Raw genomic sequence first — 17,026 nt, forward strand, 5'->3', positions numbered from 1 at the left:
GTTCCAGCGTCTGAATCTTATTTTACTGACACAGTCCGTTTTACACCCAACCAGCATTTTGCACCGCCCCCAATCAGGCCGCTACTTTCAGATCCACACCTTTCCTCAGCCCTGCCCTTTTACCTTTTCCAAGCCCCGCCCTTTCCCTTCAGCCTCGCGTGGCTTTTCCCAGCTCTATCTTCTCCCCAGCCCAGCTCCAAGTTCCAGGCCCATCCAAAGCCCCACCCTTTCTCTTCTGAGGCCCCCCTCTTCTGTTTAGTCCCACCCCTCACCCCCAGTTCAGTCCCTATTCTCCTTACTGGGGCCTGATTTACAGATGGCCCCGCCCACTCCCCGCAAACCCCGCCCCATAGATTGGCTTATTCTCTTCCAGCCCCGCCCCGCCCCTACCCATAACTCCCGGTGCCCCTTAGGCTGCAGTCCGCGTCCCTCTTGCTCCTGGCCCTGCCCCCAGCCCCGCCCCGAGGCTCCGGCCCCGCCTCGCCGCCTTCCTCGGAGACCAAGGCCAGGTCCCTACCGCAGCCGCGGCGCCAGCAGGAGGGAGGGAGGCGGGGGAAGAGGCAGAGGGGGAAGGGAGAAGGGCGGGCTCCTTACGCCCAGTCCCGCGCTCACCGTCCGTGCCGGCAGATTCGCTACAAACGGCCCGACCACTCCGGATCCCAAGTAGCGCAACTTCTGTCTCCAGAAACTCAGATCTAAGATGGAGGCGCTAGAAAAGCCCTGTAAGGTGTCCAGGGGCCCTTCCGAATCCCAGAGAATGGCCTCTCGAGCCTCAGCGGGCGGGCGGGGATCTGTGGCGAAAGTGCAGCTCGGCAGCGCCGCGGCGCCAAGTTTACCCTGCGCAGACGCCGTCGCCGCTGCTGCTGCCGCCGCCGCTGCCACTGCCTTTGCCGCCACCGTCTCCGCCGCCGCCGTCCCCGCGCTGCCTCCGGGAGCCTCCATTGTTCCGGCGGCGCCGGGTCCCCAGACCCGGCAACCTAGGGGCCTTCGAAAGGGGCGGCGGCCGCCGGAATTGAGACGCTCGGGCGCCAGCGGGACTGGGAGCGGCAGGGGTCAGCGCGGGAATCCCAGGGAGCCGGGCCAGAGCGTGGGGCGGCAGGGGGTCGGGGTGGCGTGGTCTGCAGTCTCCGGAATTGGGGCTCTCCCTCCCCGGCCCGTCTTTCCCCGCCGGCCTCCCTAAGTGGGGTCGGAGCCCCGGCGGGCGTCCCCGGCGATGAGCCCGGACTCGAGGTGGCCGGTGAGTGTGGGCCAGGGACCAGGGCGGGAGTGGCAAGCCGGGAAGGGGTAGGCTAGTTTCGTGGGGCATGCACTGAAACTGCCCAGCCCGAGGTTCGGGCCACTCCAGCCGGAAGAAGTGACAGTGCATTCGCCCCCCGCCCGCATCCCTGGGCAACAGTGTATCCCTTCGGGGCTGCCTGGGTCAATAGCAGGAGGAGAGCCTTGTTCAACTTGTACACTTTGATCAAGGGGAAACGTCGCCGCATCCGGGAGAGGGCTGCGGGCACCGCCTGGGCCTGGCCTGATCGCTCTGGCCTCCGCCCCCTACTTCCTCCAGCCCCCTGAGAGCCTTAGGCAGATGCGGTCGTCATACCCCAGGGCCTGGGGCCCTCCCCACGGACTTTCGGGTCTAAGTTTCCGTGTCTCTTCTCTGCGCGTCTGCTGCTGAGTCCCAGCGGAACATTTGCCGGGGGCTCTGTGCTGCTTCGGGAGCTAGAGCAGCAGAGCTGCAGCCTTCACCAGGGACTCATTGAAACAGTAGAGTTTGTGCTTCTGATTGGTTTGTTTCAAGATAGCCACAGGTAGGAAGTAAGGGCAGTTTAAGTAGTTTTAATGAAATGGCAATCAGGGGTTTGGACAGAGGCTGGAGCAGTTCACTGGCAGGGTTAAGTCACAGGAGACAACTCTTGTTAGTCAGGGAGCTCAGGGTGGCTTTGCTTGGAATGGTGCCCAGCCCATAGTTAAATTGTTGAATTCAGCTGGGCCTGGAGAAATTGGGGCAATCTCTGACCAAGCTGGGCTTCCTGGGGGCTGGTGCCATCTGCTGTCTCCACTCACCCAGGAACACTGGAGAGAAGGAAGGGAGGGCTCTAAGGACCAGCATGGAGCTGAGTGTGCCTGGACTGCCATGTTCCTGTTTGTACTGTTAAGGCCTGGTGTCATCCCCAAGGCCAGGGCATAGGCTTACCCTAGAGGCCTCAGAAAGTCAACCATGTATTTCTGCTGGAGTCCAGGACCAAATCATCTTGGCCACCAATTCAAACTTCCACATGGGCTGACACTAGCCTTCATCCATCTCCGTCCCTAATCTGGTGATCCCTTCATTTAGCTATTCATTCAACAAATTATTCATTCATTTGCCAAAACAATATTGCATGCCAGGTTCTGGGGCTACGGAAGTAGGTAGGCTCTCGTGTCTGCACTGTACAGCTCCCAGTCTAGTGGAAGGAGACAGAACTTTCAGTGTGGTGAGTGCCGTGGTGGAGGTGAGGATGAAATGCTGTGGAAACACAGCTCTCTGTGAGAGAGACGAAGAAATCATAACAGAAGTGACATTTGAGCCATGTTTTGAAGAATGAGTAGGAGCTCACTAATCAGGGAGGGTGGAAGGCATTTTAAATAGAGATCATTTTGCAGGAATGAGAGCTGGTAACATTCAGGGAATGGCAGGTTGCCCTGGTTAGACAGAAATACAGCTATAACTGGTGAAAAGAAGGATCTAGAAAGGAAGACTAAGGCCACAGAATGAAAGGTACACCCTGACTGTCATCATAAGGAATGTGGATATTATCCTGAAATCAGTGGGGAGCATCAGGAGGCTTCTAATCAAGACACTGATATGATTAATGCTACTTGGTAGAAAGATCATTCTGGACACGTTTATGTGAGATAAAGCTAGAACTGAGACACAGGGCAGAATGATCAGACAAGAGGTAATAATGCCAAGACCATGGCCATGGTGTGGACGAGATGGCATTTGGATCTGCTGTAGAGGTTGGCTGGCCAGGACCCTTGGGGAGAGGGAGGGCTGGAGAGAGCGGAGTGGGTGGCCCGGGCCTACGCTAACTGATCTGTACATTCTAGATGTGACAGCATGGGGGTGGACTTTGACGTGAAGACTTTCTGCCACAACTTGCGGGCCACTAAGCCACCCTATGAGTGCCCCGTGGAGACCTGCCGCAAGGTCTACAAGAGTTACAGTGGTATTGAGTACCATCTGTACCACTATGACCATGACAACCCACCGCCCCCACAGCAGACGCCACTCCGAAAGCACAAGAAGAAGGGGCGCCAGTCACGCCCAGCCAACAAGCAGTCGCCCAGCCCCTCAGAGGTATCCCAGTCACCCAGCCGTGAGGTGATGAGTTACGCACAGGCCCAGCGCATGGTGGAAGTGGACTTGCACGGCCGCGTGCACCGCATTAGCATCTTTGACAACCTGGATGTGGTGTCTGAGGATGAGGAGGCCCCCGAGGAGGCCCCTGAGAACGGCAGCAATAAGGAGAACACCGAGACACCGGCCGCTACTCCCAAGTCAAGCAAGCATAAGAACAAGGAGAAACGCAAGGACTCCAACCATCACCACCACCACAACGCTTCTGCCAGCACCACTCCCAAGCTGCCAGAGGTGGTCTACCGGGAGTTGGAGCAGGACACCCCTGATGCCCCGCCCCGGCCGACTTCCTATTACCGGTAAGGCCACCTCCACCTCCCAACTCTGGAAAACTGGTCAAGCAGGGCTTAGGAGCCAAAAATAGGTGACAAGCAACAGATAGGAAATGGCAGAGGTGAAGCATAGCAGCAACACACTGGCCCTGCCAAGGCAGAAGTGCCCCAGCTAGTGGTGATGGCACTTCCGTACACTGCCACATGCCGGGCCCTGCCCTGGGTGCTTTATAGCCATTCCCTGTCGTATTCTCACAGCTCGCTCAGGTAGGTATTATTCACGGGTGAGGAAACCACAGTCCTGAAGAAGGACCAGACTTATGAGCAGTCACATGCCAGTAGATAGCTGAACTTGGATTCAAACCCATACTCCTCTGACTCCAAAGTGGCACTATTTCTACAGTATCAGAGGGCCCATTTGTTGTTCTTGACCCTTTCTACTCCATCACCGTGACCTTGGGAAAGGCATCTGTCTGGCTTTTGGTGTTCCAGTGACCCCATCTACAGTGCAGAAATAATATTCCTCTGCTAGCCTCAATGTAGAAGACTAGGGACATTGACTTCATAGAGTCCTAAAAGCTATTTGTAAATCTGCATACGTAATTTCCCCGTTACTTGCCTGGTTATTGTCACCCGTCCTTCAGCATGCAGAAGCAGTGTTTTCATCACCTATGTTTCATACTCCTCCAAGAACCCTTTTATTTCATTTAACTGTTTCTTGGTATTCCACTTCCTTCTAAAAATTTGTCACAGTGGCTCCTAATAAAAATCACAGTTGAAAGGCTAAATTCCTTCAACATGAGGTAAAAAAAATAGAGTGGGGGAAGTATGGTGGTGAAACTACATTCAGAAACCCTAGCTAAAGGATGGAATAAACACCAAGTGTGAAACTTGTTTCTGAGAGTCTTGGCATCCAAGTCAAAGTGGGCACTTGGGTGAGTTAGTTAAGAAGCTGTCTTTGGTATCAGCTAATCAGAAGGCCTGATCTCTGACAAGGACTTCTTAGAAAGGTTTTTATGTGAAAGGTAGTTTTTACCAAAAGTGCAATAGTAAGTACTAAATCTCAGTTCTTTACAAGCAAATTTTGGGGAACTCAAGTGATTTTCTTTCCTCTCACCTCTGTTCACATGCCAGCCTGTCTTTTCCTCCCCTCTTCCATTCTTCCATCTGTCCAGCCCAGCTCCATGTCCTGGCTTTTCACCGTCTCTCTTATCTCTTAGTGCTCACTGCCGTGCCCACCTCCCAACGCATAGACCCCTCTCCCCTCCTGATTCTTCAGCACTCTCTGCTCCCTGAGGCAGCACAGCTTAGCTCCTGTTCATTTTCTTCCTCCTTCCGCTCAGAGTCGCTCTTCCCTCCTGTGGATCAGATCTGTTCTCCAGGCAGCGGCTCTCGGCTGGCCCCCTGCCATCAGTCGGGAGGTGTGTTGCATGGAATTTGTTACCACTGCTAGCAGAACTGCCTGTTTGGGAAATTATTTACTTTTTATGTAAATGTGAGAAGATTCGAGGTCATCTCTCTAACAATACCACTGCTCTTGCTCGCATCTGATAAACTTTGTTGAGGGGGAGAGGGAGGGTGGAGTGTCAGTTGGTGTGTCGGGAATCGCACATGACACGCAGCCTACCTTATCTGCGCCACAGCCTGTAATCTGAGTGTACTGTGGGAGTGTGCTCTGCACCATCACACAATGTACGCGTGTCATGGCAGAGAAAAGGCTGAGAGCTGCTGCCAAGGCCTGGAATGGGCCAGATGGTTCACACTAGCCCTGAGCCACACCCTTTTTCAAGGATGAAGATGTTGCAGTCACCTTGGGGACGAGGTGAAGGGCTAAGCAAGAAGCTGCTTCTGACAGACACAGCACTTTAGTCTCTCTTCCCTTCCACTCTCAAAATGTCCTTCGCATGAACAACACTGACTGCCTCTTTCTGTGTGGTTAATCAGATATGGTCCTTGCCTCTATCCAGTAGTGGAGGGGTTAAGACACAAAAACAGTTATAATGCAAGACAGGGTCGGGCAGAGCTATACCAAAGCTAATAATCAAGCTAACATGTATTGAGTACTTGCTCCAGGTACTGTTCTGAGCACTTTATATTAACTCATCTAATGTTCCGAACAGCTGTGTGAAAGAGGTTCAGGTTAGTATCACCACTTTACAGATGTGGAAACCAAGGCCCTGAGAGGTTAGCTCACTTGCCTGCTGTCACCCAGAGCACAGCTCCGGAGCCTGTGCTTGCCTGGCCTGCTCCAGCTAGCAGAGTCACATTTTCCTTATGGCGAGCAGAGTGGAGGCCCGGGAACTAACATTTATCTAGGGCCTGCTATGTACCACTTGGTTTAGTCCATTCATTTTTGTAATTGCATGTAATCCTGACGTCTTAGGAAATGAGGAGTATTATCCTCATTCTCTCATCAATAAAACTGAGGTTTAGAAAAGAGCAGGGATGTCCTGGATGTCCCACAGTAACAGAGCCAGGACCTAACTCCAGATGTGTTAGAGGCCAAAGCCATGTTCTTTTCCGTCGTTGCTCCCTGTAGCTTTACGGTGGCAGAGTCAGGCCACCTGGAGTGCACACAGCAGGGGAGTGGGGAGCCTGCTATGTACCCCAGCGCCTGGAGCCGCCCTGGCTGCAGTCCCTCGGGCCCAGTGAGTGCTGTGGAGTGGAGTTTGAATCCTAGCTCTGCCACTTGCTGGCTGTGTGAACCACCTGTGTGGGGCACTTAACTTCCCAAAGCTTCCGGTTTCCTCCTCTATAAAGTGAGGGCAAGAAGAACATTGACCCAAGGACTGTGGGGAAGATAACTGTGATAACTTAGCGCAATGCCCGGTCATAGTAAATGCTCAGTAAATATTAGCTATCCTGACTGTTATCTCCCAAGGCTTTCCAGAGAGCAAAGAGTACCTAGATTCTGAGGGAGCCCTGAGCTGCTGCTGCACCAGCTGGGAGAAGATCTACAGCAGCTCCATTCAGGACACAGCCAGCTGGTACTCACACAACTTAAATGTAAATTGGCAAGTGAAAACTGAGGACCTTCCTGCCCCCGACTGCTTGTACCATCACCCAGACCACTGCAGTCACGGGTCCTAGCCGCCCCATCCTTCTCCCTTCAGGATCTTGCTGAGCCTCTGCATCTGAAAGGAGGCAGTGTGGCAGCTAGGACGTGAGCTTTGAGCTCGGCATACTTGGGTTCATATCCCAGCTCTTCCACTTTCTCACAAGAGAGCCGGGCCAGGTGAATTCACTGCCCCAAACGTTAGGTTTCCTTTTCGGCACAACAAGAATGATGACAGGCCTTACGGTGCCTGGAGTAAAGGTGAGGCTAGAGTGAGACAACATACACATCAAGGCCCGGGCCTGGAACAGGGTGAGTGCTCGGCAGATGTAACTCACGTTCTTTAAGGGAGGGAAATCTCAACCTTCTGATGCCGAGCTGCTGTGTGCACTGCAGGTATATTGAGAAGTCGGCCGAGGAGCTGGATGAGGAAGTTGAGTACGACATGGATGAGGAGGACTACATCTGGCTAGATATCATGAACGAGCGGCGGAAGACGGAGGGTGTGAGTCCCATTCCGCAGGAGATCTTTGAGTACCTAATGGACCGGCTGGAGAAAGAGTCGTACTTTGAGAGCCACAATAAAGGCGACCCCAATGCGCTCGTAGACGAGGATGCTGTGTGCTGTATCTGCAATGACGGCGAGTGCCAGAACAGCAATGTCATCCTTTTCTGCGACATGTGCAACCTGGCCGTGCACCAGGAGTGCTACGGTGTCCCCTACATCCCTGAGGGCCAGTGGCTGTGCCGCCGCTGCCTGCAGTCACCCTCCCGCGCTGTGGACTGCGCCTTGTGCCCCAACAAAGGTGGTGCCTTCAAGCAGACAGATGATGGGCGCTGGGCCCATGTGGTGTGTGCCCTCTGGATCCCCGAGGTCTGCTTTGCCAACACGGTCTTCCTGGAGCCCATTGACAGCATTGAGCACATCCCGCCCGCACGCTGGAAGCTGACCTGCTACATTTGCAAACAGCGGGGCTCAGGGGCCTGCATCCAGTGCCACAAGGCCAACTGCTACACAGCCTTCCACGTGACGTGTGCCCAACAGGCTGGCCTTTACATGAAGATGGAGCCTGTGCGGGAGACAGGTGCCAATGGCACCTCCTTCAGCGTTCGCAAGACCGCCTACTGCGACATCCACACACCCCCAGGTTCAGCACGCCGCCTGCCTGCCCTGTCTCACAGTGAAGGGGAGGAGGATGAGGAGGAGGAGGAAGATGAGGGTAAGAGTTGGAGCTCAGAGAAGGTCAAGAAGGCCAAAGCCAAGTCCCGGATCAAGATGAAGAAGGCGCGGAAGATCCTGGCAGAGAAACGGGCAGCGGCCCCCGTGGTGTCTGTGCCTTGCATTCCACCGCACAGGTACGGGGGGAGCAGATGGGCGGGCCAGGGAGGGAAGGAGCCCTGTTGGAGACTGACAGTCCCCTGAGTGGAGTGACAGGCTTGGGTTTTCTTCTTCCTGTCAGGAGCTACCTAGAGGTGGTGGTTGTTTTTCATATCAAAAGAGATTAGCTCTAGCAGGTCACCTGACTTTGACGTTAGGAACCAGAGACTTCAGCTCTTCTCTGGCCGACTGGGCAGGTGTATTTGAAACTGCCCTCCATATTGCTGGGGTGGTGTAAGTTAGGAAGACGGTGGAGTAGCCACCAGCCACAGTGGAAGAAATAGTCTGACTCTGAAGGGAGAACAGAATGGAAAAGAGGGAAGGAAATGCTCAAGGAGTTGTGATATGGCCACAACTGAGGGCTGTGAGCATCAGTTACTTTTCACTTTCTCTTGTGCTACCTAGACAGTTTCCTGTAGGTGACTGCCATGTTGTAGTACTTCATCTTAAAACCTTCCCAGACTCAGCCCGAGTTGGGTGTCCCAGGGTCAGTTAGAACTCGGGGCTGCAGTGACAATAAGCAGTCTTAGGGGCCAGGCTCACTCACCTCCCCGCCACCGGTGAACAGGGTTAGTACTGGGAGCTTGGCTTCCTGTCTCCTGAAGTGCCCTTGACATCCAGCTGTGTTTGCTCTTCTTTGCCCTAGCCCAGTGTCACAGGCCTTCTTGACGATAGATTTATTCCCTATTCAGCCCCACGCAGAAACTCTCATGAGCCAAAGTCCCCTGTTCTCCGTGAGAAAATCAAGGCCCAAGAGGTTTTTCTTCTCTTTGCTGTCCTGTTTCCCAGGCTCAGTAAAATCACTAACCGCCTGACCATCCAAAGGAAGAGCCAGTTCATGCAGAGGCTGCACAGCTACTGGACGCTGAAGAGGCAGTCGCGGAATGGGGTCCCGCTGCTGCGTCGCCTGCAGACCCACCTGCAGTCTCAGAGGAACTGTGACCAAGTCGGGGTACTATGTCAGATTCCCTGTGGGCTCTGGGAACTAATGCCTGGGGGATGAGGACAGAGACTTACATTGGCTTGTTTTTCTGTACCACCCAGCATGTGGGATCTTAGTTCCCCAACAAGGGATCAAACTCGTGCTCCCTGCATTGGAAGCACAGAGTCTTAACCACTGGACCACCAGGGAGGTCCCCAGAACAGAGATTTGTGACTGCAGTTTCCAATGCCTGAGGGCTTGGGCTGTTTGTTCCTTTAAACTAGACCTTAAATCAGGCTAAGGATGAAATCCTTACACATTATCCTTCATGCATTATTCCTTGTGTTCATCCTTTCATTCACAACAAGCATATACCAAGCACCAACTCTGCTGGGCTCAACAGACACAGTGCGTTGCAGAGTTTCCACATTAGCTGGCGAGCCTACCAAGAGATCACTGTGCTCCCAGCTTTGGCTTTTCCTGCCCTTGACCCAAGTTTCCTGGGCTCTCGTCACCTCTGGCTCTCTCATCATCTCCTGATCCCCCTTTTGCCTCTTCAGAGAGATTCCGAGGATAAGAACTGGGCCCTCAAAGAACAGCTTAAGTCCTGGCAGCGGCTTCGGCATGACCTGGAGCGAGCACGGCTGCTGGTGGAGCTGATTCGCAAGCGGGAGAAACTCAAAAGGGAGACGGTGAGTGTTCCCGGACCAGCTTTTCTTTATAGTGGAAAAAACAGACCCAGGAAAACAGAAAACACAGAAAAGTGTGCGTCCCCTGGCCGGGAAGGGATGCAGCTAATGTGAGAGTCAGGTAACCTGGAGCTCGGTTTGCTCGCAGGCTCATCAGAAGCAGAATGTCACAGGAGAGTTTTATGAATGGACTCCTTAATGATGTGATGCAGGTCGCTGGTTCTGGGAGTTCAAGGAAGGGGAAGTCCGCAGTAGTGAAGTGCACCCAGTGGTGTGGGGTGGGGAGGAAGCGAGTCCCCACACCAGCTACAGTCACCTCCCCTGACCCCTCCACCAAGGGACCAGCCTGGGCCTGGCTGATGGGGCCTTATGTCTGTCAGATCAAGGTCCAACAGATCGCCATGGAGATGCAGCTGACCCCCTTCCTCATCCTCCTTCGAAAAACCTTGGAGCAGCTCCAAGAGAAGGACACGGGCAACATCTTCAGCGAGCCGGTCCCTCTGTCTGAGGTAACCGAATTGGACGAAGTAAGAATCCCTTCCCCTCACTCCACCTTCTTTCTGTTCCTCTCCCAGATGGACCCTTGCCGCAGGTCTGGGCCGGGGGCTAGGAGGGGACCATGAAGAGAGGGGCTGGCGGCTCTGGGGCTCCGGGGTGAACCGGAGCCACAGGCATCATCCGGACTCTGTCTTGTCCCTGTCGTACCTCAAGGGCCCAGAATGGGAGGCAGTCTGCACTCCTTCCCCAGAGGCAGGGACTGAGTCTGCCAAGTGAATAAGCCCAGGGCAGGAAGACACTTTCCGGGTGCTGAACCCTAGAACGGAGAATTTAGAAGGCTCAGCACCTAAAGAACCATCTCTGAAGCCCTAGGTCCTGCCTGGCAGACTCTTCTCTCTAAAAGGTATAGAATGAGAGGCCTGAGGCAGCAGCCTCCTTACACGGCTTACTGAGAAGTCAAAAGAGCTAGAGGCATGCAGGGTGGTGTTACTTCCAGAGGACCCCCTAGCCGTTTTCTTATTAAGACCTCATGTGGCTCTAGGATTTGGCTATAATTTCATTACTGTTTTCCAAGCAAGGAAAAGAAGGCCCTGCGAGGCTAAGAGGCTTGCCAAGGTCACACAGCTTGTGACTGGAAAAGTCCAGACTAGAATCCAGCTTTCTTTTCCCCTGTGCTATATGCCTGCCTCTGACTATAGTAGGAGGAGGTTGCTGGATGCATTTCAAGGGAGGTTGTTAGGAACGGGGTCAGGGGGAATGAGGAACATACCTCCACTTAGCCACCTCCCGTGTTCTCCAGGTACCTGACTACCTCGACCACATCAAAAAGCCTATGGACTTTTTCACCATGAAGCAGAACCTGGAGGCTTACCGCTACCTGAACTTTGATGATTTTGAGGAGGACTTCAACCTCATCGTCAGCAACTGCCTCAAGTATAATGCCAAGGATACCATCTTCTACCGGGCAGCAGTGCGGCTCCGTGAGCAGGGTGGCGCGGTGCTCCGCCAGGCCCGGCGCCAGGCAGAAAAAATGGGCATTGACTTTGAGACGGGCATGCATATCCCCCACAGCCTGACTGGAGACGAGGCCCCACACCACACCGAAGATGGTGGGTGATAAGTCACACATACACGTAGAGGCCAATGCCAGGGATGAACAGCTTTCCAAAAGTCCCCTCCTGGGAGCAGGCAGTGTAGGCAGGAAGCAGCTAGTCTGAGCAGTGGCAAACTAGCCCCAGGAATGCTCTCGAAGCCAGACTGGGTGAATGGAGAGCAATCCCCGCCTTTCTACATCTTGGTGCTACTATTTTACAGCCGTTCCCGGTGAGAAGCGGAGGGGAGAAGAGTGACTTTCTGGTTGCCTGCCCAGGTTCACGGGGCCCAGCGGGCTGCCCTGAGACTGACCTCTCATCCCCTGTTCCCACCCCTCTGCAGCAGAGGAAGAGCGGCTGGTCCTGCTAGAGAACCAGAAGCACCTGCCAGTGGAAGAGCAGCTAAAGTTGCTGCTTGAACGGCTGGATGAGGTGAATGCCAGCAAGCAGAGCGTGGGCCGCTCTCGGCGCGCCAAGATGATCAAGAAAGAGATGACGGCACTGCGGAGGAAGCTTGCCCACCAGCGGGAGACTGGACGGGATGGGCCTGAGCGACACGGCCCCTCCAGCCGGGGCAGCCTGACACCCCACCCAGCGGCCTGTGACAAGGACGGGCAGACAGACAGTGCCGCCGAGGAGAGCAGCAGCCAGGAGACAAGCAAAGGTCTGAACCCCATGGCATGACGGACCCCAAGGCCAGCCAGACTGGGACTCTGCAGCACACTCTCAGCCCCTGCCACCCCCCCAGGCAGAGGTCCCTCCTGCTCAGCTAGCTGCACTTTCTCCCTCCTTCCCCCTTCAGGGGCCTCTTAGCTGCCTCTCTCTGGCTATTTGTGTGAGAGACAGTGTTCCCAACTCCCTGCCCCCCAAACGATCTCCCCTACTCTAGCTGAAGTTATGTCCTATATCCCTAGGGCCTACCGTAGACAGACGCCCTTCCACTTCAGGCCCCTCACCGACTCTCCTTCTCTCTTTCTCTGCTCCAGGCCTGGGTCCCAACATGTCCTCAACCCCCGCACTTGAGGTGGGCAGGAGAACCTCAGTTCTGTTCTCCAAAAAGAACCCGAAGACAGCTGGACCGCCCAAGAGGCCGGGCCGGCCCCCCAAAAACCGGGAGAGCCAGATGACCCCCAGCCACGGAGGCAGTCCTGTGGGGCCCCCCCAGCTCCCCATCATGGGCTCCCTACGTCAGCGCAAGCGGGGTAGGAGCCCTCGGCCCAGTTCGAGTTCAGACAGCGACAGTGATAAATCCACAGAAGACCCCCCAATGGGTGAGCCTCACCATCACCCAGCCCCTCCAATAGAGTGAGCAAAGCTGCCCTCCTTCCCAGTATAACTCCCACCTAGCCCTTCATTTGCCCTTAATATATCAGAGCTAGAAGGGCCCTTAGGAAGCCTGTCAGTCAACCTCCTCACTTTATAGCTGGGGAAACTGAAGCCCAGAGACACTAACCCAACCAGATTCCCATCCAGGGTGCCCTCCATTTTATCACTTCACCTTTTCTCTTCTCACTCTCCTTGGGGAAATCTCCTTTAAGCCACTCGTGTCCTAAGGCTAGTAACTGCCAAGGGAGATGCAAGGGGTGGTGCAGGGCTGTGGCCAGCAGTGGTGGACACTGCACAGAGCTGGCTCTGCTGGCCAAGGTTGGAGGAATTTTCCAGCACAGAACGGAAAGCCAGGCTCTGAGTCCCTCTTACCCTGGTAGATCTCTGATCTGCATCTTACTGACTGATTCCTTCCCTCCTGCCCCACCCCCAACCAAGACTTACCAGCCAACGGCTTCAGCGGTGGAAACCAGCCAGTAAAGAAGAGTTTCTTGGTGTATCGTAATGACTGCAGCCTTCCTCGGAGCAGCTCAGACTCAGAATCCAGCAGCAGTAGCAGCAGCAGTGCTGCCTCCGACCGGACCAGGTACCAGCCCTCTAGGTTTAAACCTGCCTCCAGGACGGCCTTCCAAATTTCCCTGTGGGGAGTGTGGTGGCAGCCATCTCCACCTAGGTTAAGATGGCTCAGACCAAAGGTTCTCTGCAAAATAAATAGAACAGATGAGATTGTCACCATAATGAAATAGAGGGGACCATCCTTGGTTAAGTTCATGCTTTAGAACAGAGGGCTTCCCTGGTAGCTCAGATGGTAAAGAATCCACCTGCAATGTGAGAGACCCGGGTTCGATCCCTGGGTCAGAAAGATCCCCTGGAGAAGGGAATGGCAACCCACTCCAGTATTCTTGCCTAGGAAATCCCATCGACAGAGAAGCCTGGCGGGCTACAGTCCATGGGGTTGCAAAGAATTGGACATGATTGAGCAACTAACACTTTCACTTTTCACTTAGAACAGAGTGCATAAACTGATTTGTGGTGACCTGGATTTGGCCTACAGACATATTTTGTTTGGCCAGCATGATATTTAAAAAAAAAACAAACCCAGAAGTGCCACATAAAATTCCCAGTTTCTGTATTCCCTTTAAAAATCAGACCTAGCAGTTCTGGCCACTATTGCCTTAAGATGGGGCATACACTCATCACTACTGCTGTATCCAGCCCACTTCAGTCAGATCACCCCCAAATCCCTGAGGGCACTTAAGTCTGAAATTATTCAAGTAGCCTCTGCTTTCCAAAAGTCTTAGACCTTAGGGGCCAAGAGAAGACACCACCATGCCATTCCCCACTCTCACCCTCCTCTTGAGTTGAGCATCCCTTTTGTCCACAGCACAACGCCTTCAAAACAAGGCCGGGGCAAGCCCTCCTTCTCTCGGGGCACATTCCCAGAGGACAGCAGCGAAGATACCTCAGGCACTGAGAATGAGGCCTACTCCGTGGGCACTGGCCGCGGCGTGGGCCACAGCAGTAAGTACGCCCGCCCAAAGCCAGGGGTGCCGGGGGCCTGGTGTCAGGGCCTTGCCAGACCCCTGGCTGCTGATCCGTCCCCTCTCTCCCATTCCTGTGAAGTTGTAAGGAAGAGTCTGGGCCGGGGAGCTGGCTGGCTATCAGAGGATGAGGACTCCCCCCTGGATGCTCTGGACCTGGTGTGGGCCAAATGCCGAGGGTATCCATCGTACCCAGCTCTGGTAGGCTTCTGCTTTTCTCGTCATACCCCTTGTCTTCCAGCCCCAAGACATACACTCAAAAGCAGCAGACCTCCTACTCTCTGCTGAGCTGCAGAGCACGAGTCTTGAGCAGATAGTCACTCAGAGGTCCCTCGTTAGTTTCTCTATCCATCCCTTTCTCTTCTCTTTGCCTCTTGGGCTCTGAAATAGTTCAGCATGGGAAGAAGCCGAGGGTCAGGATTGCAACCCTAGTTAGATGATTACATTTTTCTGTCCCCTCTTCAGAGGTAGTCTCCAAATTCTTGGATAGGGTAAGCCTGGGGGAAGGAGGAGACTGAACTAACCAAGGTCTTATTACACCCTTAGATCATTGATCCAAAGATGCCCCGGGAAGGTATGTTCCACCATGGGGTTCCCATCCCTGTGCCCCCATTGGAGGTGCTGAAACTTGGGGAACAGATGACCCAAGAAGCCCGAGAGCATCTCTACCTCGTCCTCTTCTTTGACAACAAGAGAACCTGGTAAGGGAGGAGGGGAGCAGTTGATGTGACTCACAGCCACAGATGCAACCCTGGCTATTGGGGGCAGGCTGCCAGGAAACTCCAGCACTGACAGCCTGGGCGATCATAAATCAGTGGGGGAGGGACTTAGATCGCTGAGCAAAAGGGTTGTGTTGACCAAGAGTCTGAGAGACTGAGTGGGCAGCAGCTGACAAACAGCTGTAGCTAGAAAACAGAGGACCATGAGTGACTGTGAAAAATGTAGGGGTGGCTCCACACCCAGACTAAGGTGGCTTCTAGATTTAGTTTTCCCACCTCTGCCTCCATGGTGACAAGATGTGGGGGATAAAGCAGACATAATCACTGGGTGTCTGAATCCCTGTTCTGTCACATTTACAAGTGTAGTCGTTTGTTGTTGTTAATTGTCTGCGGAAGATATCTAATGTCAGTTAAGTCTGCCTGGAGCCCATGGGACAAGGTATCTATTTCAGGCTAGGTCACGGTTCCTTTTTGCACTCATAAATACCCTGTGGTTATCCCCCGGTGTGACTGTCAACTGGGCTGTTTTCATCACTAGCCTGTGAGCAGTTCCTGGAGGGCAGGGACTGCATCTCTCGGTTTCTGTAACTCCTACCAGAGCCTGGCCCAGAATGGGCCCTTAGGAGTTTCTGAAGGAAGTAACAAGTGAGGGAGGCTGGTGCTTGTTGTCCTCCCAGAGATAAGAGATGACTTACTTAATCCTCGTCTCATCCTACAGGCAGTGGCTGCCCAGGACTAAGCTGGTTCCTCTGGGCGTGAACCAGGACCTTGACAAGGAGAAGATGCTGGAGGGCCGGAAATCTAACATCCGCAAGTCAGTCCAGATAGCCTACCACAGGGCCCTGCAGCACCGCAGCAAGGTGCAGGGCGAGCAGAGCAGCGAGACCAGCGACAGTGACTGATGCTGCCCAGCCCAGCCTTCAGCGCCCTGCCGCCTCTCCTCCCCGTGGCTCACCTCCTGGAGTGGCGCCAGCCTCTGCACTGACTCGTTCCTGGTCTTGGGGCCAGTCTCAGGGGAAGCTGGGTGGGGGAGGTCCCTCCCGCCCTGAGTGCAGCTGGACTGTACAGAACACTCCAAGGGCCCCTGGGGGCTCTGCGCAATGAGAGGGGAGGTCCCACAGGCCAGAAAGCTCCCGAGATCTCGCGGCATTATAGTGCAGGGTGGTGGGCCAAGGTTAGGACACTGTGTAAAACAGGCCATCCCACCACCTCTGCCTACTCGTGCCGGGAGAGTCCCTAACTGCCTAGTGGCCTGAGGCCCCTGAGGTGGTGTGGTGAGCGGGCATCCGCCCAGCCTAGCAGTGGGACTGATGTCTGTCCAGCCCGGAAGAGGGGCACTAGGTGACCCCCTCCCCTGCTGTTGTAAATACTGTAATTAGCGGAGAATTTAAATTATTCTCATTTGTAACTGCGTTTCCGGGTCGCGCCAGAGTCATTTGGTACTAAAAAAAAAAAAAAAGACTGGGGCCTGTCCCCACTTCCCTTCTTCCCATAGATTCCCCCACCTTTCAAACTGGTTTGTATTTATTTCAAAGGAAGAAAATATATTGATTCTTAGAAAATAAATGGTCTGTTTGGAATTCTTGGTTCTTGCCTTCTGCCAGGGCAAAGGGATGAAAAGGGAAGCTCTGTCCCTCAGGGATGGGAAATAATTGGGCTCAAGTGGTTGCTGGCTGTTGCATTTGTAAGACAAAGATAATATCACAGCTCCCATTCCCTGTGTATTTCACTGACTGGTAGACTGTGCTGAAGCACCTTTAGATCCACACTTTTGTATAGTCCTTGCAGTAACTACGGGGAAAGTTAACAGGATAGTTATTTCCATAAAGACACCAAGGTTTAGAAAAATTAAGTAACTTGCCTAAGTTCCCACAACAAGGAAGCTGTAGAGCTAGGATTTGAATAAAAGCCTGTCTGCAAAGCAGGTTCTGTAACCAGCATGCCAAACTGCTGGAAGGGAAGAGTTTAGTGCCCATGCCTTCTTGAACTGCAGATGCTTCAAGTCCTTTGCCCGTTGGATGGTCCAAGTACTTCTTCAGAGTTACTATAGCTGTGACCTTCCCCTGTTTAGCTAGGACTGAGCAGGAGTGCAGATTGACTCTTCATTCATTCCCCACCTTGACACCTTCTCTTCCACTTCAAAC

General features: G+C 53.9%; 1 protein-coding gene across 6 annotated transcripts; it reads left to right on the forward strand.

Moving 5' to 3' along the window:
- The first annotated feature begins 889 nt into the window (after positions 1-889).
- Positions 890-16,448, forward strand: BRPF1 (bromodomain and PHD finger containing 1). 6 transcript variants are annotated; one of them, XM_043442579.1, is made up of 14 exons: positions 890-1,237; positions 3,082-3,690; positions 7,115-8,074; positions 8,886-9,048; positions 9,579-9,710; positions 10,088-10,234; positions 11,005-11,314; positions 11,640-11,960; positions 12,283-12,567; positions 13,061-13,208; positions 14,007-14,143; positions 14,246-14,364; positions 14,710-14,864; positions 15,601-16,448. In XM_043442579.1, the coding sequence occupies exons 2-14, from the start codon at positions 3,092-3,094 to the stop codon at positions 15,782-15,784; spliced, it is 3,660 nt and encodes a 1,219-aa protein (XP_043298514.1). In that variant the 5' UTR covers positions 890-1,237; positions 3,082-3,091; the 3' UTR covers positions 15,785-16,448. The 6 variants fall into 6 exon arrangements, with proteins under 6 accessions (XP_043298514.1, XP_043298515.1, XP_043298512.1 ...); XM_043442580.1 differs by having other exon boundaries at positions 10,088-10,216; XM_043442577.1 differs by having other exon boundaries at positions 14,007-14,364.
- Positions 16,449-17,026: the final 578 nt, after the last annotated feature.

Source organism: Cervus canadensis, chromosome 22 (genome assembly GCF_019320065.1).
Source record: "Cervus canadensis isolate Bull #8, Minnesota chromosome 22, ASM1932006v1, whole genome shotgun sequence".
Taxonomy (NCBI): Eukaryota; Metazoa; Chordata; class Mammalia; order Artiodactyla; family Cervidae; genus Cervus; species Cervus canadensis.